Raw genomic sequence first — 27,500 nt, forward strand, 5'->3', positions numbered from 1 at the left:
GAAAGGATTAATGTTTTACATTTCACGCTTTCCTTCCATTTGATCCTCGGGGGGACAGAATTGCTGCTTGCCATACTTTGTGAGAAATCAATCGTGATCCTTCCATTACAGGCTAGTTAAAATATCTTATCTATCTTATGTACGGCTTTCTTTGTGCGTACCTTCTCCTCATCATCCTTTCCACCTTCTCTTTTTGCTCTTTCCTGCCAGGATTCTCCCCTTGCCGGGTAACCTTTCTTCCGTGGTAAAAGTGCGTGCTGCTGCTGCTGCATCTCGCTCTCGGTTTTGGTCTTCTAAAATCCTCTTCTTCTTCTTCTGCTTCCGTACGGAGACACGCGAGCTTGATAACAAAAGGTGAAAACAAACAAACGTATCGTTTGCACAAATTTCACAATAAAACTCAACACTTAATCATTAATTTGCACTTTCTGTGTTACTGCTTAATATAACGATACGCGGATCATCCTCTAACGGGGTGATTTATCGATGGTAATACCCGAACGAACGACGTGTCGTCTCTAATCGTCGTTAACCATCGGGTCGGAGAGAACGGCACGGAAATGTGCGCTTGCTTCTATGGCTTAGCTTTAATACCCCACAATATCCTGACATGCGCATGCACTGGTGATGCTGGCGCTCCGCTAGAAAGGTCCCGGCCACTACCGGCCACACCGGGATTAACCTGTTTGGCGCCACTACTTACTTTCTGCCACCTATGCTCTCTGGCGCGCATTTCACTTTCTCTCCCTCGCGTATATGCATATGATGATACTTCTTGTTCGTCGCATTCGCGACAGCCATTTGGTGGTACCCTTAGCCCTATTGGTGGCCGCAATAGGTCTCGGTCGATCGGTCAGCCACAGTACGGCTTCCCTCTCCCCTTCCTCGCTGGTCATTATTTCGTTGGTGGGATTAATCTTGTTGATTGTGGGTTATCAAATACGCTCAGAACTGCTTGTCGCAGTGCCACTCTCTCTCTCTCTCTCTCTGTCCTGGCTCTCGTTGGCCCTTTTTTGCGCTCCAAATACACACCGAAAATGCATCAGAATTCGTACGGGTCTAAAGGGGTTTCGAGGCTAAAAATAATTTTAAAAGCACTTTTTGTGTCTTTGTTTCTGCTCCAACTTTCACGTCCTTTTTTCCAAAATTTGATTTCCTAAAATTGTGTTTATGTTTTACCTTCCTTCTTCATCCTTTTGTTTTAGCACTTGATTTCCCCTAGTCATACGTGTTGTTCGGTGTTGAATTGAATTGATTTAGAGTATCCTAATCTGTGTAAATAGTTCCTTTTTAGTTTTTTTTTTGGTCCGAGATGTAAACCTTTCGTTAGACGTTTTGCTATACACGGTGTTTAGCTTGTTTTTTTTTCTTCTTCATAAAATGTGCGATAAATTTGGCTTCCCTCTGTTGACGCTTACTAATTGAATACTAATTGTTTCGTTCGTATCTCATTTTAATTTTTTGCAGCCAAACGTTTTACTGTTTTTGATTCACGATTTCGTCAGTTGTTCTCGTTCTCTCTCTCTCTCTCTCTCTCTCTCTCTCTCTCTCTCTCTCTCTCTCTCTCTCTCTCTCTCTCTCTCTCTCTCTCTCTCTCGTAGTCTCTCCACCGTGTTTCACTCTACCACGCTTTACCAGTGCCACCAAGCAAAACGGTTCGGTCCAAAAGTACCTAATGTGATTTACGGTTTAATCGAACCAACGACCCAATCGCAAACTCAATCCATTTCAAATCAATCATTCCAAAGGATACTCGTGTTCTTCTGTTCTATCGGGCCTTTGGTAGAACATCGTACACACGCTCTCTCCTATCGCCTCCCTCTCATCGTCGCGCAATCAGTAACGAAAAATAATAAAATTTTAGTTTACATTGCAAACAACACGTCTGATTCGACGCACGATAGCCAACATTGTAGCCAGCCAGCCACAGGGCATCGATAAGGGAAGCATATAGCACGGGGGAATCGCGTTATCAAAGAGAGGTCGCGCTGGTCAAAATAGTGCCACTTTGCGCAAGTTTGTCGTGACTGATAAGCGCGGCGTTAGGCAAACGGCTCTTCTGATGCTCACAGGGCACATTCTCACTTAAACAGTAATCGATCAGCTCCAGACGGTTGACGCACAAGTACCGCACTGCGTGGAAAGACATCAATACACTGCTGCTGCTGCTGCTGCACTTTACCGCTAGATGACTCAGTGAGATAATAGATCTGAGAAAATAGTTTGCGTCTGTTGCTAGTTCCAATTTCGAGCATGGGAAACTCTGCTACACTCCCAACTCCCAAGAGTTGTCAGTCGTCGGTTGAAACTAAATGAATTCAAGATTCCCTGTATCACCGGATCCGCGATCACCGCATCACGTGCACGATTGGCGTGATCGAAATGTAAAGAGTCGGTGGTGGTGTGGGGCAGTAATATGCAAACCGTTACACCGACAGCCTTCTCCACGCGGCCCGGGGCAAAATAGATTAATCTTCTCTTATCAGCTAACACACCACTCGCAGCACAGCAGCACTTTGCAGCCGCAGACCTTAGAGCCTAAGTGTGTCTACACCGGACATGCTTTTAGCTTCAGTCACGCTCTTCTTTTCCCGGGTCCAAACCATCGCACAGTCCGTGTGCAGCACCCTAGGGAGTTGCAGATTCTGGCCCGTGCGTGACCATCATCATCATCGTCGTTTGTTACACAATAATGTGCCAACAGCCAGTGGCGTGGTGGTGCGCGCGCGGTTGCATACACTATATGCATATTGGGTCGATGTACTGGCGATACTGTTTCAAGGACAACGTAAGCCGGGTTCCATCTGGTGCATCTGGAGCACTGGCTTGTGATGACGTTATCGTTGACACGCTGCAGTTGCACCAACCGCAACAGATACGACGGTTTTGGGGGGAGTGTGTGCGCGCGCGCGTTTGCGTTGGTAAACTATTTTTGCCACAACCGGCCTCTCACTTTCTCGCTCTGCCGTTCCCGTTTTAATTCCCCCTTTTTCTCTCCTTCTCTCTCTCTCTCTGTCTCTGGCCTTCTCTCTATGACAAACTATAGCTAACAAGATGGAAACCATTTACGGATGCTGCCAAGAAGTATAAACCACCCTCACACAACCATGCACCCTCCCTACCCCCCACAACACGGCCCTCTGGATAACAAAGTTGCGGCGCTCACACTTACGATCAACAACAACAACTTTCACTCCTCGAGCCCAACCGTACCGTCCCCCCGTAATCCCTGATCAAGACACGTGACGTGACACTCCCGAGAGGACTCGCGGCTTTTCAAGCTTCAAGCAATTCAATCAAGACTGCCCAAAAAGGGAGGTTGGAGCTGGAGTCATTCCTCAAGTGCTGACCACTTGATAGAGGGCTGATGATGGGCTCTGCGTCCGGGGGGTGCGGCAGAAACCGGCAAACATCGCTTGAAGCGTCAATAACGTGCGTCATCACACTTTCTTCAATCGGACACTTGGGTCGTACACCGAGGCGAAACGTTTACGTTCAATTAAAATCGTTTAACCCACCAGCAGCCGCTGACAGCTCTGCACACTGGCTTATAGCGTGCGACATAGACACGGGCCATGTCGTATATTCAGTTCATTCGATTATCAAATCCGTGGTCTTGTAAGCAGCAAACTTCCGCCACCTTGAGAGTCGGAAAAGATGAACTACGTTCGACCAATATTGAAATGATCGTATTGAAACCGACACCCACAACATCAACCAACTTTGCAATACATTTAAGATTAGTTTCGTTACAAGCAGGATAGTCTTTTCCTGATTCCCTGGAAATAGGTTTACAGATGCTTATGCATACAGACCGAGAGGAGAGCTTTTGGAACGGAATTCGCAACGACAGTTCTAGGATCGCAATCTGCCGGATTCTACTACCGCACTCAAGTGCGAGGACATTCCAATCGTGTCGCAAACGGGGATGAGATAACCAAGTCCACATGATTGGGATCACTAGACTGGACCGTTCTCGAGACTAGCGACACTCAAGACTTGCAAGAAACTTGTGCGATCATTGTTCCAGGCATGAAATCGGGATACCGGTTTGTGGCAATCTCGACGAGGGGGCACGTGTGTGTCCACGTTGGCATTGCGCCCGAAGTGCCGCTCGCCTTGTCTCCATCCAGGGGCGTAGTTCGGTTCATGGAGGACGGAGGCGCCGGAGAACCTGCAGCAGGGTTTGAGGAAGTTATTGATTTTTCTATGCTAATTCATAAATGAATGACACGCTGCCATCCAACACATTGTTGCCGCGCCATTTAACAGCTGAATATTAACAATTGAATAAGGGCCTAGTTTGCGCAATCTCGCAAACAGTGATAGGCGAACCATTACTCGCAGACAAGTACGCCCAGCTTACATTGACCATTTGTATTGATGTTCATAGGGTTAACGTTTGTAACGTTTTTTTTTCACAAATCGATCGATTCGATTATCGTTTTAAAGATCCCACAGCATAACAATATACGCGCAGTTTAGTGTCATGATTTTGATTAGCTGATTTTGAGAAACGTGACCTGAGTAACATATTTGCCATTGATCAAGTAGGCTGGTAAAAAATATAACTAGCCAGACGCCGAAAGACGGGACGATCGGTTAGAAGCTTTTTTGCATTACGTGTGTCTGTCCAGTATAAATAAAATAATGTCTATTCATGAAGCGCATACCCCGTGAGAATCTCGAAAAAGGAATACAGCAGCAGGGCGGTTACGGAAAACTAAGCTAATGGTTTAGTAGGTGAGAATCCCACACTGTGTCTGAGAGCATTGCTCAGGCTCGTACATTAACTTAGTTCATTTGTGTGCCTATTTTGGAATCAGTTGTGAAAATCTTCACAATATCACTTGAATCTTCACAACTGAATACTGTTACAAGTGATTTGATCACAAATGACTAAAAGTTGGTCAAACAAAATGTAAAATAACTACTACTGAAAATCATTTATTTGTGCTTGGCAAGAAAAAAAAAAGCATAACAGTCACAGCTTGTATCGCATCAGGCGAAGTGGTAACATCTATGGAATTAAAAGATCGAACGCCATCTTTAATGCATTCAAAGCATTGCAAGGCATATCATTTTTCAACCGATCATCTGGACTACCAAAACCTTGTCCAAACGAAACCAGCTAATATGAAACCAGAAACATTGCGTCGTTCGTGCCGCTAGCAGTAACATTGAACGAGCGTCGGATAGCGGTACGCGAAAAAGGAAAACACCATCTCAGAGATCATCGTCGCCATCGCTTTCTTCGCTTGTAGTGTCCATGTGCCGCAGCAGGCCAATCACATCGCCACACGGTACATGTGGTTGCTCTATTCGCGTCCCATGCAACGATGGTGCATTTCGTCATCGCCTACTGGTATCCCCCCCCCCCCCCGACTGGGGGCTGCATTTACTTGCCAAGAGTGGAAAATGCATCGCTTTTGCTATTCCACCGCTGCCGACACCGACGCTATCAGTGCAATCGATAGGCAAGTGTCATGGGCAAGCCAGACCGGTGTGCAGTAGTGTGTTGTAGTGGCCACCATTTTCAAGGCCAATGTCACAACGCGCTGCGGTCGGCGCGGCGTGTCTTTGCTGCGCGTGGTGCGTGTGACCGTGTCTCGTGGCACGTGTGTTGGTGATTGTTCTGATGCCACAAGCTGCACCCCGTGCTCTGGGATGAGAAACTATGTGAGAGAAACAGGGAGAAAGGAAGACAGCGAGACGGAAAGGGAGAGAGAGAGAATGGGAGCGAAAGAACGCGCTTTCAGCCAAACTAATAGTCCAATAATGGATTGGTGTGCTTACTGCTGGCGAGCACTACAACACCCCCGCGGACCTGATCCTGCACCAAGTATCCTCTCTCCTTCAACCCATGGTACACAATCTCAACCACACAGTTGATGGCACGTGGTGAATAAATTACCAAACAAATAAAACCAACCAACGGCGCGGCCACACATTGTAGCTACAATGTTGTCGCTGACGCTGCTACTGCTGATGTGCGCCGCCGCCTGCGGTACTGCGCCACACAGCGCATGATGAACTGCGCCGCTACAGTAGCCCCCACGAGCTGCAGTAGTGTCTGTCTGTCTGCAGTTAAAGATTCTGGAGAATGTCTGAGTCGATCATCGAATCGGTCACGGCATCCAGATCGCTGGATAGTCCTTCAATGCCATCGGTAAGATTCGCCATATCGGTCGTCGGTGGTTCCGGAACGGTACTGGAAGCGTGGGGATGATGGTGGTTGTTGCCGCTACCCGTTGAATGCATTGAGCAGGCAGATCCGACGCCATTACCACCACTGACACCACTGACACCACCAACTCGCGTTGGCAGGGATGTCATCTCGGAACCACTCACCACGTTCCCATTGGCATCGGTGTTCACGCTAGCTATGCCAAGACCGGTGCCTCCGGTCAAACCACCACTACCACCGCCACCACCGCCGCCAACGCTTGCATTGCCAAGTGCCGAAGAGTAAAAGTTCGAAGCACTAGCCGCCGAGGACGATTTGCTTCGATCGACCGAGTTCCCATTGATAAGAAAATCGCGCGACGGTTCAGGACTGAACTGGAACATTCGTGGTATATCTTGGCAACTACCGTCGCCGCCACCACCACCGAGCATGATCGGTGTCGAGGGGACCGATTTTGGCAGCTCAAACATAGACCTTCCGCGCGATCCCATCCCACCACCACCACCACCACCGACCAGGGTTCCTCCACCGTTGCCAGCGAAACTTGCACCCAACTTACCACCCGTAGCACCGAACATTCCCCCTCCTCCAAGCATTGGCAAAGGCGTGGAAGGCACGGAACGGGATATGATGTTAAAAATGCTTCCACTGCCATCACCACGCGAGTAGAAGCCTCCAGTTCCACCGGAACTGGCCGCCCTATCTTGTTCCTGCTGCTGTAGGGACTGCTGTTGATCGAGCAGATCGGCAGGAAGCATCGATAGTTCCGCGGCGTCCTCGATTTTGATCGATGAGGTTGACGTTAGCTGGGCAGAAGAGGATTGTTCGTTGAGCATGTCGAGAATGCCGGTATCGGTAAAGTCGTCGTACTCCGACGGTACCGGCGTTTGCGAGACGGAGTTGTAGCTCGAGTTGCAGTAGCTATCATAGTTCGGTAACAGCGGCACACTGCTCGAACGTGACTCGAGCGACATCGATAGACCACCGGGCGTGGTAGTGGTTGTGGTGCTGCTATGCATGTTGGCAGTTTGAAGTTGTTGCTGGTGCGGACCAGCGATGGGTTGGAAAGCGGTCGGTTGGGATAGGAGAGCTCCACAGTTTAGACCACCGCCGCCAGTGCTGCCCATGCTTGAAATGAAGCGAAACGGTTGCATAAGCGAAGGTGATGGTGGTGCTGATGCCGGAAGCTCATTCTTAATGTACACGCTGCCGGATGATCGGAACGGATGTTGTTGCTGCTGCGGCTGCGGCTGCTGGTGATGGAGATGTTGCTGAAGGAAGGGTCCTCCACTGGACTGTAGCTGTTGTTGTTGTTGCTGCTGCTGCTGTTGCAACTGATGATTGAGTTTAGCCTCCAACATGTTTAGTGTGTGAGCGCTGTTCATCGGTCCCTTCGGTGGTTTTCTATGGATCGGGGTGCTGCGAGGACTAACGAATGGGCTTACATTAGGCGTTTGATGCTGTTGCTGCTGCTGCTGCTGTTGATGGAGATGTTGTTTGCCACCCGAATTCGGCTGTGATATCGGTACGAAGCTACAATTTCTACGACGAGCTGTTGGACTTTGTAGCACCATCGACGACGAACCGCCCCCACCGAGCTCATAACCGGTTCCTCCGTCAATTGCTCCGCCGGATGATGCTGAGCATTGTTTCAGATCGAGCGTTCCACAAAACTTTTGTTTCCCACCGGTGGCACCAGATGGTTCCGGTACCGACACCGCAGCACCGCCGTGCGTGTTGTGACGCTGCGATAGCATGGCGAGTGAAGCAGCAGCCGAACCGGCCGGAAGACTTATCCCTGCTGACTGATGTTCGTAGCCAGTAGCAGTACAGGACGCAAAGGATCCTGAAGAAGATGCATTCGCTAGCTGGGCCTCTGCCAACGATTGCTGCAGCTGCTTGTTCTGATTCGATTGGTTTTTCTGGAGGATCATACGGATCTGGACGAGCTTCTCTTCGCAATCGTCTCCCAGGGCTCCACCGTACCCACCGGTGGTAGTATCCGCGTCCTGAGCCGTGCTGGACGTTGGTGTCGCTGGACCGAGCCCAACCGAGGAAGGTTGGACGTTCGCCAGAACGGTGTCGTCGTCCTCCTCCTGAGGGAAGTACTTCAGCAGCTCCTGGTCCTGATCCTGCGAGTTTTCCTCATCATCGCAGTTCAGATAGTCGTCCAGTGCGTTCTTGTCCATGTTGCAAATACTGATCACCCGTTCGCGTGGTATGATGAACTCGTCCCGGCTCGGATCTTGCGATTCGATCAGAATCAGATTGCCCTGTTCGTCGTACCGTGGGGCACTGTTGTTCTGTGACTCGAGCGAACGCTGCTGGCGCGCTTGTAGCAGCTTCAAGCGCTTCTGACGGCTCGCGTAACCCAGACTGTTTGTTAGTTGCCGCTTGCTAGCGCTCGCTGGCCGGTTCGGGAAGAACAGCTGCTGTTGGTGTAGTGGATGTGGTGGGGCTAGATGCTGCTGCTGCTGTTGTAGTTGCTGTTGTAATTGCTGTTGTTGCTGCTGCTGCTGCTGCTGTACGGCTTTTAGTTGTTGCGCTTGGCGTACCTTTTTGCAGTAAACGTTCGCCAGATAGCTTGGCTGCTCCTGGGGGCTGCGCATCTCTTCTCCACCTTCGAGCAATCGCTGATGGATCAACTGTGACTGCTGCAGGCTTTGCGGTGGTGTTGGCGGTAGATGATTAGTCGGACCCATCAGTGATTGACCGTGTACTTGAGCTTCGCCGCTGTAGCTGGCTGCAGCAGCCAGCAATTCTTTGCCAATTGATTCGAATGCACCAGTGTCGCTTCTGTTATCACAGTTTAGATTTGTACTTTGCTGCTGTTGTTGTTGTTGTTGTTGTTGTTGCTGCTGCTGCTGCTGCTGGCGTTGCAGAATCAGCAGCTTGCCACTGGCAGCACCGGGTCCTAGTGCGCCGCTAGTGGTGGTATTGTTGTTATCCTCATCCAAACAGTCCTGCTGTTCACGCTTGATCATGTGCTGCTGTAATAGCAACTGATGATCGACCATAGACGGCGGATGAAGATGTTGTTGCTGCTGCTGCTGGCCAATGGTAGCTGTTTGCTTTGTACTTACGGTTCCTGGCAAACCGAACGCTTCCGGCTGCTGGTTGCAATCTGCTTCCGGTGTGCCGTTCCTGAGCTCTGACGCTGCCTCGCTAATGCTGGTGGAAATGGTTCTTCGACGTTTCTTGCGTCGTTTTTTCAGTGCCACCGCCTGGTGAGAATGAAGAGAAAGGGAAGAAATATCGGTGAGGAATGAACGAAAACGACAGTCCAAAATCATTCCAATAGAACAGTAGGGGCAGCGCCGGTGGATGAGTTATACCGGCGCTTAAACTGTCGTGACGTTCGCTCGCTCGCTCGCTCGATCGCCACCCGGGGCTCACCACGTGCAGTCACGTTTTGTGGCGCGTGATTCGCCAAGCACGAGAGGGAGAAGGAGACAGAGAGAGATAGTAAGCTTGCATTGCTGCTGTGGTTGCAGCTGTCGTACAATGTTGCAAAGAGTACTCTCCTATCCGTTGTTTAATGGAATGTCTTACCGAGAGCTTCCGTTTCTCCTTCATTTCTCGCTGAAGAATCTTCTTCTGGAGCTGCTGCCGGCTGCCGGTGTTGCCGGTCGGTGAGTTGAGGTTGTTCTTCGCAATGAACGCCGCCAGATCGTTAATGGTTCCGAAGCACGCCGGTAGCATCGCTTCAGCCCACGTCTTGATCACCTTCCAGGACTCCTCGTCACTAAGGTTCGCACTTTCGGCGCCGCCACTGCCGCCATTTTTCTGCTGCAAAAACAGACGAACAAAGCACGATGGGTCGTTTTGGTGGAAATGTCACAGTCAGGAAACATAATGGCCAACCGGGCCATAATGGCCAATCGTACCTCGCTAGGGCCACCGTTCGGATCGGTCAGATCGGGTAGCTTAGGTGTCGGGAGTTTCGTTGCTTTGCGCATGGCCGCGTAGCAGTACCTGGAATGTCCGCGTGTGCCAAGTCGCCGTGGCCGAATGCCAGGAAACACCTGTTTCATCACCTTCCCGAAGTCGGCCGTTGACAATGGTTTAATATTGATCCTCGCACAGTACGCCCTGGATGGATGGATTGTTAGCACAGACATCGAGACAAACCAAGACGATTAGAGGGGTCTCCTCATATTGAGCGATCAGTCGATCCTTCGAGAAACGAACACAGGCATCGCTCTTCTTACTTACACGTAATCGTCGTACACTTCTTGCTTGGGAATTGACACATTCGGGTCGTGCTCCAGATGCGAACGGACCCAATTGATCGTGTGGTTGATCTCAAGCCGGGTTCCCAGCGGATTCTGCGATTGCCGCAGCGGATCTAGTGTTAGTAAAGGAAAGCGGTGCCACAACCGTCGGTATAGTTCGTGATTAATCCTTACAACTTCTTCGAAGCGATCTCCTGCATTTGTGATTAAGGTTGGCCAGGGAATTGCATTGCTAAAGGACATACCTGTCTCGGGGTAGCCTCCGGGCATGCGCAGATAAAGCAGCAACCGTTCCGGGGGCCGCAGAACCGAAATCTTATCCAATATCTCAACGATCTGCTTCTTGGTGTTGTCACTAAGAATGGTGGGAGAAAAAGAAAGCAAGAACACTCGTTATCATTCGAGATGACGCATAAAACTGAAGCGATGGATGGTGTTTGGCATAAGGGTGTCTGTTCCCGTTGCGTGACCGGTTCAATCCAGAAATTCCGTTCGGTTCAATGTGCCGCCCCGCGTGCCATGCTCCGAAAAGGCCATGGATATTTTTGTCTATTTCTTTCTCGGGACAAAACACCCCACACCTGCGATAGCCGCGCAGTGCTGGTGGTGGCATCCCATTGCTGCTGCTATCGCTAGCGATAAGGCGACTGGGTCCGTGAGGCTCCGTTCGAATGGTTCCAAACGAAGCCTGCATTTGGTGGGAACAGGGGATTAGTTGAACCTCTCGGTTGTACGCATCACGCATTTGATGAATTGTTATGATTTTTGAAACAATGAACGGAGGATTTATTAAAATTGCCGCGCTCGAGCGATCGTGATTCTATTAACGCGTGATGGCTAATGCCCGGTAAGACGTCCCCTGCGTCACCGGTTAAAATACATGTTGCAAATTGATGTTGATGATGGCGATCAACTGGGAATGGGAGACGAAAACTGCGCGCTGGACAAAATCGGAATATCAATCACGGCCACGGGGGACAGCAGCAGACATCGGAGACCGAGCACTGCACGGCAGAGAGAATACGCATCAGAGAAGAAACAAACCCGGAGATCAAGGGAAAGGGAAAAAGAAGAAAGAAGAAGAGGCCCGTACCGATAAGGTGTGTAGAAGCTCGCGAGGCACCCCGATAACGATAATAACATGCGATGATTTGTTTTTCATGCGCCTCGCGTGGCGTTTACTGCCGCTGCTGGCAGTCTGCTCCTCTTGGGCTAGGCGGTCTTTGGAGCGCCCGTGCCCGTGGAGTGCTTTGTGCTGCTGCTGCTGCGTTTGGAAAGTTGCCATTGGAGTTCAAGAGATGGGGGAGGGTTGCAAGATCACGATCGCGAAAACCGACGAGCCTTGGAATCGATAGTGACACATCGACTGCTTTTCTTTTTAAACTATGATCACTTTATAGAGGTAAGGTTGAACCAATGTTTGTCAATTTATAGATATCTTATTGCCATTGTGCAAGGTGATCATGGGAATTTATATACATACGAATACACCATTCCAACTGCAAATTTCGAAGAGTGCTTGACTTTTGCAACAAACGAGAGCAACGGTTATCGGATAACCAACAACAGGTTCCAGTTCGTTGGAACCAAATTTTACCCAGATTACCAGACGATCGAATCGGTATGTTATCAGGTTCGCAAGACGATAACCATTTCGTCTACCTTATCGCTTCAGACAAAGCAAACACTGCTTCAGACCGCCGTCTAGGAGATTGTCTTTGGAAAAGACAAGGGAAAATATATCTGCAAATCGATAGCCAACAACAACAGCCATCATACACAGTAGCCCCAGGAGTAGTTTCTATGGAAATGATGGACGATCGGCTTACCTGACGGTTTTCTCGAATAATTGCTGTATCTGGTGCTCCCGTTCCTTGTCCCCGAGTGGTCCGGTTCCGGTCTGACCGGCCGCATTAGCCAGCAGTGTACGCATGGCCGCCACATTCGGATCGGAGCCGAGATCGAGCAGACCACCACCATCATCACCCGGGGTGGCTGTCGCTGCTGCTGCTGCTGCTGCCGTGGCCGCGGCCGTCAGTTCATAACTGGTGTTCAGTTTGCCCAGCTTCAGCTTGTTGACGGCCACCTGAGCGAGAAAGTCACTTCCCGTCCCATTGTGAACGCCGCCGCCAGTGGAATGAAACGACGCCAGGGATCCAGCACTGTGTGGCCCTCCCGGCGTTGGAGCGCCTGGTAGAAGGGACATCTCGCGGCGGCCTCCCTCAGCAGTACCGTGTGCCGGAACGGTTGACGATGCCGTGGACGACGAGGACGATGAGGGCGATGGGGAAGGTTGCAACGGCGGACAGGCGCCAGTGCCGGACGACGGTTGTTGTATCGAAGGAGGCGGCTGCGGCTGCGGCTGTGGTATTTTCCCATAGCCTACTGCACCGCCGCCTGCACCGAAGATCGCCGACGCCAGGTTCGACGGTAAACCGACGGGGAGCGTTTGTTTCCACGGCTGGAATGAGTTCGCTTGAGACATGATCCGCCGTTCGCATGCGATGCGGTTCGTAAGCCGATCGCCGGCCGATTACTTTTTGGACTGTGGATAGGGAGGGAGGCGGCGAGATGCCGATGGTGCCGTCCAAAACTTAAAAAAAAACTTGATTTCGTAAGCCGTGTAAAGTGACGGCGCCGCCGGTGCTTGGAGAGCAATGAACGATAATTTTCGGGAGTGGGACCGTCGAGTTGAAAGTAAAGTAGAAAAAAACAGATACCACATACACCCGCTCGAAAACACACAACACCACGCACGGATTTATCTGATAGGAGAAGCGAGGGCCACTTGGATTCCTTGGGCACAGGACACTAACTTTTTTGCTCTGCTTCTCACCAGCAGCTCGTCGACGGACGTCGTCCACCGTCGGACGATTGGTGGCATACTGTGAACAATCACCACACCACACCGTGCACACGTACACACGATATCACACGCTTGCACACTAAAAGAAACACGCACGCACTGAGAAGCACAGCTTCACACTCGGGAGGGGGCGGCCAAACTGGAACGTGAATCTCTGCTCATGCCTCCCAAAGTTGCACCGCAAGGGCACGGGCCTCGCGAGCGAACCTTTTACCCTCCGGACGGTGCTGCTGTTGCTGCTTCTGTTGGGGTCGCTCGTTACAGACTCTTTTCATTAGACCCCTTCTTGCCTTCGGCCACTGCTGGTGGCACTGGTGGTGGCCACACATCCGAACGCACTTCGCCTGCACGGCACATCACACCATCCCGCGACCACTTCACTTGGCCATTCCGTAACTACCAGATTCTGAGCTGAGGCACGGAGTAGACCGCGGGGGATCGAAACGGTCTCGTAGCTGCGGAACGGCAACGCACCACGATGCTGGCTGGACAGGGCAGAACCGATCAAGGACGGAAGGGGAGAGATCGATCGTTTAAGAAGGCACTCCGGGAGTCAAACTCGAGCGCACGCAGCAGCACTTCCTGTAGCTGGCCCGGGGGGGGCAAAGGTCCGTGATACGGAGGACGGAACAGCGACGGAAGTGGCCACGATCGACGGGCGAGGTGGCACGAAGGAAAAATGGACCGGAGAAAAATGGAACTAGCTCCGGAAAAGGACGATTTGACTAGCGAACGGCCGAGTCCGAGGTTGGAACGATAGAGAAAGGAAAAGTCACTGTGACAAGCTGGTCCCGGGGGGGTGGAGGGCGCATCAGCTGTTGCGGTGTTGTTCCCTCTGGCCAGTTTCCGCAGCAGCTGCGGGGAAAAGCGAGAGGCTACAGAGGAGATTATGCTCTCTATATGAGAAGGAATTACGTTTATTCTCGTTAAATTAGGGATTCCGTTGCTGTAATTCACAAAAAACACCAAAAAGAGCGAAAATTCGCGATGACGATGAACCACAATGAGCATCCATTTGTATGCTTGCTGCATGAATACGGCATGAAATGTGCACCAAATTTGGTCAACTCGGGTCGTCCGGTGTTGACGGAACCTTGTGTAACACGCCCGAGGCCACCCGCCGGGCGGGAACGTTCGTTAAATTCGGTGGCGAGAAATTGTTGAAAATGGTTTTCCAGCTCTTAAGTTCCCGGTGCATCCCGTCGTCCTTCGTAAGGTAGGTCAGGTGTGCCCGGAATTCCTCCCAGACGCCCTTGGTAAATCTCGTTTTCATTTTTGCTTTGAACAGGTGCCACTCGCTGATTCAATATCCTCGCAAAATACTGAATTCTGCCGGTACGGATAGGCAGCTGGCGATACTGCGGTACACACGCAATGGCCGCAACCCGCGGGCAGAATCGTTCGCTCCAAAGCAAACGATCGTACCGACGCAGGTGCAGGGAATCGTGATAGAATCGGGCTACATTGATCCTTCCACCATCTGGCGATCGTTTCTGTTTACCGTGGCGGTAAGCTAGCCAGGAGAGGAACTGATGAACGATTTCCTCCTTTTCACGATTTTCTCCCCTTCCGGTTCCAGTTTACGACGGGCAGTTTCGTCGGAGTAACGATCTGGGAGTATGAGACGGTACGGTCTCGTGCGATGCAGGCACTACGGAGCAAACTGAGTTTGAATTGGTTTCGGGAGCGAGCGAAACAGCAGCGCCAGGAGGTGGACCAGTGGCGTCGGGAGGTAACCAACTGGTGGAACAAACTGTCGCCCGGTGAACGAGTTTTTGCGCCAATCTGCGCCCTTAACGCGATTGTGTACGGATTATGGCGAATACCGAGCCTCGCACCAACGATGGTCCGCTATTTTGCCTCCAACCCGGCAGCAAGTAAGCGATGCTAAAGGCCCTTCCGGGGATTTTGTTTGACCCACGGTTACTAACGATGCATTCCTCCCCCTTTACCAGAGGCGGTTTGCTGGCCCATGTTTTTGTCCACTTTTAGCCACTACTCGTTACTGCACATCATGGCGAACATGTACGTGCTGCACAGCTTTTCCCATGCTGCCGTTGCGACACTGGGCCGGGAACAGTTCCTGGGAATGTATCTGAGTGCGGGTGTGATTGCTTCGTTCGCTAGCCACGTATTTAAGACGGTTGCAAGGCAACCGGGACTATCGTTGGGCGCCTCTGGTGCCATCATGGGTGTGTTGGCCTATGTTTGCTGCGAGTATCCCGACACACAGCTTAGTATTCTGTTCCTTCCGATGTACACATTCTCTGCCGGAGCGGTAAGTGTAAAAGCTAGCCTGTTGGCCACCGGATCTTAATAAACCATCGGTTCCTTTTTTTGTAGGCAATCAAAGTGATAATGGGTATCGATTTGGCGGGCATATTGATGGGATGGAAAATTTTCGATCATGCCGCCCATCTCGGCGGAGCGACGTTTGGCCTGTTTTGGTGTTACTTCGGCGCCCAGAACCTGTGGCCACTTCGGGAACGTTTCGTTGGCTACTGGCACGAGTTGAGAGGCCCGCCCAAAAAATGACCCCCACCTCACGAGAAGTGGACAGTGGACGATGACTAAGCAAAAAAGAAGGAATAAAATGCAAAACATTTATTTATTCATCAATTCGATTGATTGCAGCATGCGTTTGTGCGATCATCTAGAAGGCACTGAAGGTATTTACTGCGCTACTGCAGATGCCTCGCATGGTAGGCGATGTGCTCGCCAATGAATGAAGCCACATAGAAGTAGCTGTGATCGTACCCTTCGCGCATATTCAACACGCACGGAACTTGGGCAGCCCGGCAAGCATCGACCAGATTTTGGGGCAACAGTTGACCGTCCTTGAGGAAACTATCTTCCGAGCCTTGATCGAGGTACAGTTCCAGCGGAGGACCATTGTAACCGGCCACTAGCTCGGAAGCGTCCCAACGCTTCCATTCTTCCTTGTCGCTCGCGCCCAGATAACCACCGAAGGCTTTCTCGCCCCACGGACACTTGGTGGGATTACTGATCGGAGCAAATGCCGACACCGATTTGTAGAGTCCGGGATTCTTCAGCGCACAAATCAGCGCACCGTGACCGCCCATACTGTGGCCGGAGATGCTGAGCTTGTCCTTGAGTGTCGGGAAATTGTTGTTGATCAACTCCACCAGCTCGTCCGTCACGTAGCTGAACATGCGGTAGTGCTTGGACCACGGTTCCTGCGTAGCGTCTACGTAGAACCCGGCACCGGATCCAAAGTCCCACGAATCGTCCTGTCCGGGCACTTCCACATTCCGTGGCGACGTATCCGGGCAAACGATGATCAGGTTGTGCTCGACCGCGTACCCCTGCGCGCCGGCTTTTTGTATGAAGTTCGTTTCGTTGCAGGTCAGTCCCGACAGCCAGAACAGAACCGGCAATTTGCGGTCTTCCGCGGACGGAGGCAGGAAGATTGCGAATTTCATTTCACATTTCAACTGCTTCGACAGGTGCGAGTACACCTTCTGCAGGCCGCCGAAGACTTTGTTCGACGATACGAGCGTTATCGCGGTCATGGCTGAGGGAGAAGATAGAACTATTTAGGGCGGATTTGCCAAAAATATTCCACTCAAAACTTACCGGAAAGAGGGTCTGTTCGATTAACCGGTGTCTCGCGAATTTATCAACTTATTTCTTATCACTATCACTTTCCTCCGCGTCCAGACTAGAGATAAGAGGTGGAAAATACACCGGAGCTCTAGGCAAACAAACACGGCAGATCGGTGGCTTGTTAATTCTGCTCTAATCGTATTATACTGCCAATACTTATACGGCCAATGGCAGTTTAAATTCGATGATTCCGTTATGACCGACAAATTCGGATTAAAGCAAAAAGCCCACGTGGCTATCTCCAAATACCGTACAATTGTAAGACCGTGAGACTTAAGACCGCGATTTTGTTAATGGTGTCCTTTTTAAACATACATTAAATTAATTACGTGTTATTTTTAACTGCTCTCTGGTGCAGAGATCATTATTTGATGAGAAAGCGGCGGAAATCAGCCGGAAGATCTTAAAGGCATTAAAGGCCTTTTTTTTAATTATAAATACTTCACAATACTCAAGGAGGACATAGAGTGTTGCTAAAATAAATCTTGGATCATACTTCATGATACTTCAACGTGCACCATCAATCTGATTGGTGAATCAATTCATCGATGCTAATTTCCATCGAAAAGCCCAATAAGAGTGTACAACAATATTGCGCAAAAGAGAAAGGAAGCAAAACGTGCCGCAGAAAAATGCACAAATGCCAATTAAAATAAAGTTCCATTATCTCGTTTGCTGCACTTCAGCTTAAGGTCCTCCTGAGTTCAGTAAATGGAAGGCAAGTGCACCCACTTAATGTTCCACCAACCAACACGAGACATTGTCTGAGGTGGTTGGTTGCGGCTAGTTAAAATGAGAATTCTCGGATTTTTCATGCTATTGATGCTAATTAATTGAATTCCTAGGGATGGCTAAATAAATTGAGATCCATTGGAACAATGGCCCTTGCAATTGCGGTGCAGTGGAAGAATCAGCAAGTAATGGTCATCCATTGGGCTGTTATTACTCTTCCAATCTGAGAAGCTAACCACATGCTTCTTATTGTATCCTTTCATTGGTTGCAGAAAAAAAAGGACTCAATGTGAGTACTATTCTAATGAAGAAGCATACGAAACAGCGTGGGTAGGTTTACGGTTTCTCTATCGTGCAGTTGAATAGAATTTGGCAATGAATCATGTACCAACGGTGGCAGCAGCAAGCAAGCTCAAGTTCCCTCGTGGATATGAATGAATGACCCAACGTGTACTGAGTCCGAGCTGGCTCTCAATGGTCAGCAATATCGTCCAAAAGGCCACGATCACGTGCCCCCAAACAACAGGCGCAACAAGCACAACAGCCCCACGCCATCGGCAAACCTCTCCCACGGTGTGCCCGCTGTATGCTCAAATTAGCTAATGAATGACAGGTCATATGGTGGGGTCATTCGAGGAAACACCTGCGCCGGAAGGCAACCCCGTGTGCTGCGGTGTGTTTGGACCTTTAATGAATTAGGATCGCGTCGCATCTTGGACCACGGGGTTCTCCCTTTCGCGCGGCGCCACTACTGCGCTGATTGCGGAGAATTTTATTCCAGTCGCTCATTTGCATTTTAATTGACTCTGGCACGGTTCTGGCCGGTGACCGCTCGCTCGTGGTCAGCGGTTCGCGGTTTTGACGATTTTTTGGACGGACAATGCCACAATAGGCACTACGCGTACGGTGTTGAGCGGGGTTGCGCATGTTGACGGCACGGCCACGGCCACTGCCACGACCCGTGTCCCTGCGAAGCGATGAAGGTGGTTGTCCAATGATTGAATGAGGGATGACGCACTGGACACCTTATGGTGCCTGGAGTTCTGGTGATAAAGGCGAACGCGTCCTGTCAGCAAGTATGTGGACAAACAGTTTGTTAGGTCAGTTGGCCCTTTTTTATAGGCTTAGCAGGATAATATCCGTAGGCTAATGTCAGGAGCAGTTTCACTAACTGAAAGTTATTTTTAAATTTATGTAAATATAGATTTTCTTTCAACTCTTCGTCAGGTCATGGGTCTTCAAACAGGAGGAATGAACCTTAAAAATGGCTTATAACGTCTTGCCATCCCATAGCACACCCTGCGTAGAAGCTTATCAAAGTTTGTGATACCAAGGAGGAAGGCCAAGTGAAACACACAAACCACAATATGGAGATCTAGCCCCGCTCGTGCATCTACTAACACTCATCCATTTCGCATCTCTACACTCCAAGGGCCAAGGAGCAGCCAGCTTGGGGGGATAAACCACGCCATACGTACCCTGCGCTCTTCTTCTACTATCGGCCGCAAATCGTGCTCTCGCTAGGCAGCACGGCGGCGGCAGCACGGTAATGCAGTAAAGACCCCGAGCCCGAAAGTGTGTTGTATTATTCACACCAATGGCACTTGGCCACGGTACGGTGCCATCCGGAACGGTACAGTACCGGAGGGCGGCCTCTCGAAGCTCTTCGTTGATATGATGTCAGGTCGTTTGCGCTTCATTACACATTTGGCGTGCCTTTATTTCACGCAACGGAGCGTAAAGTTACCTGCCAGCGTTGGCGGTGTTGGCGTTGCGGGGGGGGGGGGGAGAGGATTGATCATACACACTCAAGCACACCCACAAACACGCTCTCTGTGTATCGGCTGCCCAAACTGGCAAAACCACAAGGATGTGTTTGCTTCATCGCGCGCTCGCCGTGTGTCACATCCTTCGGTGGGCAGAGCGTCTAATCTGGGCACAAAGCACCACCGTCACCGGGCGTAGGTTCGTCACAGGAAGGCGGAAGTTCACGTAGTGCCAGGGGTCATGTGTCAAGATGCTGGTAAACAACTATCTCCCAGACTCTCTCCCCACAACACGGTTTTACGATGCTGCGTCTTATCCAGCAAAGTGTGCACCATTTTCACCATTAAACTAATGCTTTTATGGGCGTTTCGGCCTGCCAAAGTCAACACTACAGCAAAGGGTCACGCGAGAACTCCTTCACCTTCGTCTGGTTAAGCTGGAGTTAAAATAATGGCCATCCGCCGAAAACCGCGCGAGTGACACTCTTTCCTTCTTCCAGGAGCGCTCTCGATGGTGAAAGCGAGAAAGCAGAATGATCTAATGAGAAGCGCCAGAAGAAGGCGACCAGGGCCCCCGGGGGCGACAGTTCTTTCAGTTGCTTCTGTCGTCGAAATCCCTCGTGGGACTCGCTTTAATCGCCACCGAGGGAGTCACGTCCCCATCGGGAGGGGTGAACAATGGCGCTGGCGGAGTACGAAAGGAGTTCTGCACAAGTTTACGGTCCCGGTACGGTACGCCAGCGGCACGCAATCTCGATCATGGAAACGTATGGAAACGGACTGTGCCAAGATGTAGCTTGGGTGGTGTGACCTTGGTGTGTGTTGCGCTGAGGATATGAGTTGTGCCCAACCCGGCGTTCCCTGCGTTCCTGCAGGTCCTGTAGCTGTACTGTACCTTGGTGCACGTGCAGCACCGTCCTAATCTTACGGTTGCGTGGTTTATGAGTACTTTTATCTGCCATACACAGTGACTGAGCCGTGCGAGTGCACCAGCAGGGTTGACTTGCCTGCCGGAACACTTGAGGACCAATGGGGCGACCGACAGCATTCTGTCCCAGTATTCAGTCGCTTTCTCCGGAGGAGGAACGGACTCTCCGGTTTTATGGTGCACGGCATGACCTTACAACGCACGGGCGCAACTGTCCGGCAGCCGGCCTTCCGGCGTTCTAATGGTGAATGCGTGACCGACGTGAAGTCAGGGGCCTGTTAAAGCCGAAACATAAAATCAACAAATCGACAAACCATACGCGAGGTCCGCAACACACAGAGGGCTTCCGTCTTACGAATGTCCGAGAACGTTCCAATGACCGACCGGCCAAGACGAGGGCCTTCTTGCCGTATATTTATGTGAGCTACGCGCATGAAACGAGTTGATGAGGGTTTAGCAACAGGCCCCGGGAACCATTTCTTTAAAGATGAAACCTTGTACCCTCGCTCCTTCCAGCCGGCCGACCGATTGTTGCGTTGGCATGGCGTAGGTTGTGAAGTTTCCTTTCCCGTTCCTTTCTTCCGCAGTTTATGACGGTGGCAGCGTAACCGGCGAGATGGTGCTCCGTTGTGGCTGTAAAAGTTTCGAAATCCACCGTCCATCCGTTTGCCGCTAGCGATGGCCGCTATCGGGCGCACCCGAATGGTTTGCCCGGATGGGTGATGTGGTCCCTGGTGGCGTCAATGCGGTCCTGGCTTGCGTTTAGAATTTTAATGAAGTTCCTTCAATCGCCGACCGGACCCCTGGCCACACGAGCCACGATTCCTTGCGATTGCGATTGTGCGTTTCCCGGGGGACAACCCCGGGATCCTTTCCATCGTTTTTTTTTTTATGGTGGACGCACGGTGACGCACAAGCAACTGACTGAATGGGCCCGAGGCCGGCCCCCTGGCCCCGGAGAGATGCCAGCCAGATGATATTGAGTTTTTATTTCTCGACGACGACCAGGACGAGGAAGGCCGAACGAATACAATCAAAGATATTACTTTGTCTGCACACAACGACGACGATGAAGACGCCAATTCCAATTGAGATGGGACGTTATCTATTCAAAAAAAGCAACAAGATGCTGCCAGCCTGCCAGACATTTGTCGGAGCGTAACTGGAACGTTTTGAAGTGGGTTATTCATCTCGTCGTTCGTCATTCCTGCAATGATAGCAGCAGCATAGAAGCGGTGGACCAAATAGTGTCCAGTTTAATGTATGCAGTTTTGCTATCAATTTGTCATACTAATGGATCATTCTCCCGGGTCAGCCCGACACCTCGGTCAGTGCATCATCATGCATGCGTACGTTGTCGGACATGATCCGGCAATATGGTGTCATATGTGGGACATCCTTGAGCTCGTGACAGACCGATAACCGACCGTCCATATCGACAGGAACTCCTCTGCTGTCCAGTTGGTCTACGGGAACGATTGAGGTGAGCCTTCCTAATGCTTTCATCGATGAAGGTTGAAGTTAATGAAGTAGCAACTGGTACGGTTGGGTGCGGTCTACGGAGCTATGACCACTCGGGTTTGTTTTCTAAATATTTGATTTCGTGTACACAAAATGGAGCACCGGGCATTACACCTGAAGAAGTATTGAATTGCTCCAAGCCGACCCTTCTCCTCGCTCGGTGATGGAAGGTGAGCTGCTGGGACACTTACAGACGGATTGGCTGCCAGTTTTGCTGATGATAGGTTTCCGTGTCCGTATTGAGGGCAATAAATGTGGCAGACAGAAAGAGAGAAAGAGGGAGAGAGAGGACGGTGTGCATTGATCGGTGAAAACATTGGATGAATTTTCCATATTCCTCGCACGTCCTCCGACCGGGAACCACCATGCCTCACCTTGGAACGTTCCCGAACGGCCAGCAATCATTAATTCGTTCTATCAAAGGCACCTCAAGCTCTGGGGTGCTCCATCAACCACCACCACCACTACTATGGCCGTCCAAAAGCACCGGTAAAAGGGCAGCTCACATGCACTTACCGAGCCGAGAATCGAAATCGGCTGCATGGTAGGATGATGAGCCACTTGAAAGGGAACAAACAGACATACCCCCGGGCCCATACCAGCATTACCGTCCTGGTGCCAACATACCTTCAGGGGCGGCAGACGACTGTTGCTGGTTGCTGGTGGGGACAGTTCTGGGTCGAGTAATGGGATTGAAGTGAAGTAGTTTCCCTTTTCGGTTTCCCATTGGCAGCTCCCCCCCTATGGCTACTTTGGTTCTTTTGATTTTCCAAAGTCTTTCCATCGTTGGTCGGTAGCATGCCAGCATGAGGTTGGGCAAGATGGCAACCAAGGACGAGAACCTGCATCGGGTAGAAAGAGTGGCTGTGTATGTGTGTTTTTACGGTAGCATCGTAGCACCGTGGTGACTGTGGCCGGTATGATCCTTGAGACAGGAGACAGAGGAGATCACAGGACATGAGCTCATGATGCTTCATCCCGGTTGCTGCTGCTGTTGCTGTTGTGAATCTTTAACCGTGTGCAATCGCAGGTCGATGGGACTGTGATGATGGAAATTGAACGAAACAATCTGAAGGACTCGCCGGGACGACACCGGGAACGGGGTGGCCGGGGTGCTTCGGTGTAAATGAGTTGACCCAACGATTGAAGGATTTACTCCATCGGAACTTGGAACCATTTGACGTGTGCTCACACCGATTCTGTCATAAAACGTCAACGTCCTTCTTCTTCCTCTGCTGGCTGGGATATGAGTTCTACTAAGGGATTCTAATCCGATTCCAATTCTGTTCCCGGGGGTGAAGTGGCCCTGGTACTGAGAATGTTTGCACCGATAGAAAAGGACTTGCTGTATTCGATTTGAAAAATTAATTCCCCTCGCTTCCCGGCATTCCTTCTCGCTGGTGTCACTCGACGTTCGGAGGACCTGTCTTTGGTGCCAGGATCGGGCTCCCGGACGACGGGGCGCGAGGCAGGAAGTTTAGAAAATGACTGGCAAATCGAAAAAGTTTATCATTTCCCATTTTCACGTCGCATGCCGAGCCGGAGTCGTCGGTCTTGGTGCCTTGATTCTGTCATCGGTCACCGGGGGCCCTCTCGAGGAGGCACCAGCCAGCCAGCAGTCAGTCCGTCCATCACCGGAGCAGAGAGCGCGGGAGAGAGAGAGAGAGAGAGAGAGAGAGAGAGAGAGAGAGAGAGAGAGAGAGGGAGAGGGATGAAGACGAAGCGGTTATCCGACGTGAGCCGTGGGTTTGCTACTGGATTTCGGGGTGGTGCCGTATGATTTCCGTTGGCATCCTCGTCTCCGAAGTGCTTCCCATTGCTGTCCCCTTGCGTGCTCCTCGCGGTGGAAATCTTTTACGTGACGTGCTGCCCTTGTGCTGCTGAGGAATTGGTGGGAGGATTCCACGTGAGGGCGAGGCCGAGGGCGGGGCGCGCAACATTGAAGCAAACTTGCGTCGCGTCCTTGTCGCAGCGTCCGCGTCTCATACGCGCTCACGTGCTATGCAAATTGAATCACGTTTGGGGGATAAATTTTTTCAACAAATAAAATTCTCATCACTTGGATGATTTATGAATAAAATATGCAGTAGATTTAGGCACGGTGCGGCCCAGGTGGTGGCCGTGGTGGGGTGTGCTGGGGGTACGCCTGGTACACACAAACACAAACGGGAAACGTTCCTGCAACCGGACACGTCCAACTTGAGCACTACATCAAATTCACTGGAACCACTTTAGCGATGGCAAACGAGACCGGTAACGGTAACGGTGTCGGCCGGGCTACGCCGCCCCGGGTTCCCTGTTCCCCGAGCCGAGTGGCGGGCACTTTTTTATGTTATTTCATTTTTCCGGCTGTGTATGGGAACGGGGACAGGACGTTTCCTGGCAGGAAGTTGACAAACTTTTCCTGCAGAGCCATTTGTCTTCCCTGCCAGCCAGCCAGCCGGCCAACCAGCCAACCAGCCATCCAGCGACTGGTGGTGTCAGGAGCTCTCTGGAGAATTGTTTCGATTGCGGAGACCGAGACCGAGGCGGTAAATACACAATTGATAGAGTTTGCCTGTCAGCTAGATTATTTGTTCGCGCGCATCGTTTGTGATTAACTAGTGCTTCTGCTGCGCTGGCTGTATTTGCATTTCCATTTGGGTGGGTGTGAGGAGTTCGTGGCACCCTGTCCTGCCAAACAGTTGGAGTTTGTTTACGCAGCCCTAGAGTTAATCGACCTGGGAGGACGGATTTATCTGAGAGCCTTTTTATTGCCCAGCGTTCGTCGTCTCTGCGGACGGAGCTAACCTATCTTTGATGGAATGATTTAACGGCATTCCCGGGATGGTGAATGGGTGTTAGATCAATTGTATACAATTATCTGGTGATTTGCAGTGTTTATGTTCGACAATGCTTTACGGAAGCCCTCGATTGTACTTGATTCCTGTTTCTGAGGTCATGATTTCTTATCATATGACAGGTGCACGGCAATTAGTAAGCACAACGGATGATCTTAACTATTTCGAGGCAAGAAATTGGGTTGCTTTCCATGTTTTCCTTAAAAAAATCTCTACAATTTGCGTTTCTACTTGTATATGTATGCTAAAAGTATGCTGCAGGCTTGTATAATATTTGGTTTCCAACACTTGCTGCTTATTGACCATCGTTGAGAAAATTTCTTAACATGAATTTTCATTACTAAGCAATAGCTTCTGTTGGTCGATTTGTTGCTCATCAATAACTACACTGAAACTCATTAATTTAGTGAATGAAACGTTGTGATTTAGCATGTTATTAGTTCGTTTTTATTGAGATTTTATAGCTGTTGGCTTCTTGTTGCATGTGAAATGTATAACTTGGAAGATTCTGTGGTTTCATCAAAAAGCTTACGAACCATTTCTCAATGAAGATAAAGATGTTATTTCTCTGATGTATATTATTTATTCTTGTAAAAATATGTTAAAATGTGTTCTTTACCATATGTTATCCTACACTAAATAAGAGTATTACTCAATCAAAGATTTATGATATTTTATGAAGTAAAGATAGTCTCGCGGGTTCGCTGTCTTCGTTTTAAATCTCTCTGTAGCTACTAAATGAAATCCTAACAATTTGACCTCCCGAAAGAAGCGCCTTTCGAGACAAAATTTAATTGCTTTACTTTACTTGAGTAGGCTCTTGCGTTCCGCTTCTACGCGGCTGATATACCACTTCAAGTGCCACTTCCGAAGAGCTTTGCTTAGTACCACCGTCCATCCGTCTGCATCCGATGGCAACGATTATTACCAGCGTTCTCCGATGCGTACGGTGCACGCGATGAGTAAAGCCGACGGTCGATGTCACCACCGTACCACTCCGCACCGATTTGCTTAACGAAAAGAACGCGCACATGCAAGACGACCGCTCGAAGGGAAAGGGTGTCAATTGCAGTACCGTCTGGCGGGGAATGGGGTGGCTGTTGAAATCCCAAGGTATGAGAAAGTGATGATACTTAACAACTTTCAATATTCATGAACCACGACCAAGACCAAGATGTGTGCAAGGAATGTGCAGGAATGTGAAATGAGGTTGCAGGGCCGCAAAAAAACCGCCGAAAAAAAAACACGGCTGCAAAGCAATACCGACCACGATACGCTCCGTGCTGGAATGTCATTTACGAACACGGTACAAGCGACCCGCAGAGGAGCGGACAGAAGAAAGGGGTTGAAGCACACATACACACGCTAGGAATAAATGAAAAGGAAGAAAGATAGAGACAGAGAGTGAGAACGATGTGAGAAGCATGGCCAAAGGCGAGCAAACGCGACGGTAAAGTGAAAGAAATTCATTTAATTAATTTAAATATTCAATGCTGATATCATAATCACATTCATGGTTGCCGAAGTGATACGAGCGAGCGACCGAGACGCGATTTGTGGCGAAACCGACCCCTCACCCCCTCGCTCCCCTTGGCCACCCCTTGGCCCCCCCTTTTCACTTCATTTCCTTTCACGAGCGGCTCGCGCTGTCGCTGGATCGCGCTGGCGACAACGTCCTCGGTGGAATTCTTTTGGTTCCGAAAGTTTGCATACCAGCGGGCCCCGGGTTGTGTTGTGGAGCAAGGCACCACGTCCTCGGCTTCGCTCCTTCTCCGCGGGAGCGGCCAAAGGCGCGTCTCTAGTTGAATGGGAATTTCACTTCATTAGAATAAGAAGCGCCCCGAAGGTAATGAAGATCATCTGGAAGTCCGCGGCGGTGTGTATGGGTGTGTGTTGCGAGCGGGGCGAATACTCTACAGCAAGTACGATTTTAATTGCATTTTTTGCCCAACCGCAACCACGATCATCTCCACCATCATCATCATCATCATCATCATCACCGTCGTCACCAAGGGCACTGCTCGAAAGGGAGCGGAACATTTGCCTTTATCGTACGGTGGTGGAACGGATCGAGTTCTTCGGGATTTCGGGATCGGAATTGTTTCGTCGTCAGCGTCAGCCTTGTTCGCAACCGTTGCCCCTGAAGGGCCACACCACGAAAGAGGTTTTAGAGCCATTAACCACGCCGGTTAGATCGGAAGAAAACAGCGCGAAACCGAAATGGGTGGTTAGGGTGGCAGCGACACGATGCGACGCGCCGCGACCTTGTTGATTGTAAATGTCCGCGTTGGCGCCCCCACCAGAAGCTGTTATTGCGAAAGTTTTGTGCTCGTGTCGTGCCAACGGCGATGCACCATCCGCTGCACCAGCAGCAGGAGAGAAAGGAAATCGAATTTTAATCGGAAATACCTTACACCGACTTGAGATTCCGGTAACCACGGATTCAGGAGAAGATTGAGGATGGGTGCTTCCGTTTCGAACGAGCGAGCATCTTCTCCGTGTGCCAAGTGCCACTAGCACTGCAGCATGCTGGCAGTAATCGGAGCATCGGTGGCGAAATATTTTACATAATTGCATCCACCTCTTTCCCTGGGCACCACCACCAGTTGCAGCGAAGCTCGATAAGCTCCGGTTCCGGTTTGGCGCGCATGTGACAGGCACGGTGCCCCGGTAGCCAAGCATAATTTCACCTTAATTAACTGATAATTAAATATTTAACTTTCGTATTAATTAAAATGTAATCAAATTTCAAGCGCTCAAGACTGAACGCGCGCGCTTTCCGTGGTTCCGTGTTGCTG

General features: G+C 50.5%; 3 protein-coding genes across 5 annotated transcripts in view; 1 reads left to right on the forward strand and 2 right to left on the reverse strand.

Annotated features, from left to right (window-relative positions):
* The window catches only part of LOC126571859 (uncharacterized), a 14,619-nt gene extending 585 nt beyond the window's left edge, over positions 1-14,034 (reverse strand). The window contains exons 1-6 of one of the 3 annotated variants that reach the window (XM_050230699.1): positions 12,252-14,034; positions 10,668-10,777; positions 10,403-10,535; positions 10,075-10,279; positions 9,740-9,973; positions 3,816-9,411 (exon numbers count right to left, since the gene is read on the reverse strand). In XM_050230699.1, coding sequence (XP_050086656.1) covers positions 6,088-9,411; positions 9,740-9,973; positions 10,075-10,279; positions 10,403-10,535; positions 10,668-10,777; positions 12,252-12,907 — 4,662 coding nt within the window. In that variant the 5' untranslated portion in view covers positions 12,908-14,034 and the 3' untranslated portion in view covers positions 3,816-6,087. The other 2 variants (XM_050230698.1, XR_007607930.1) reach the window with 2 other exon arrangements.
* Positions 14,035-14,371: 337 nt separating this feature from the next.
* LOC126570408 (presenilins-associated rhomboid-like protein, mitochondrial) lies at positions 14,372-15,903 on the forward strand. The gene is made up of 5 exons (XM_050228148.1): positions 14,372-14,504; positions 14,577-14,796; positions 14,868-15,165; positions 15,244-15,566; positions 15,632-15,903. Exons 1-5 carry the CDS (start codon positions 14,455-14,457, stop codon positions 15,821-15,823), a joined length of 1,083 nt encoding a protein of 360 aa, XP_050084105.1. The 5' UTR covers positions 14,372-14,454; the 3' UTR covers positions 15,824-15,903.
* LOC126570409 (S-formylglutathione hydrolase) lies at positions 15,878-17,020 on the reverse strand. Its single transcript, XM_050228149.1, has 2 exons — positions 16,886-17,020; positions 15,878-16,823 (listed from the first exon to the last, which is right to left on the reverse strand). The coding sequence occupies exon 2, from the start codon at positions 16,819-16,821 to the stop codon at positions 15,970-15,972; it is 852 nt and encodes a 283-aa protein (XP_050084106.1). The 5' UTR covers positions 16,822-16,823; positions 16,886-17,020; the 3' UTR covers positions 15,878-15,969.
* Positions 17,021-27,500: the final 10,480 nt, after the last annotated feature.

This window comes from Anopheles aquasalis, chromosome 2 (genome assembly GCF_943734665.1).
Source record: "Anopheles aquasalis chromosome 2, idAnoAquaMG_Q_19, whole genome shotgun sequence".
NCBI classification, from domain to species: Eukaryota; Metazoa; Arthropoda; class Insecta; order Diptera; family Culicidae; genus Anopheles; species Anopheles aquasalis.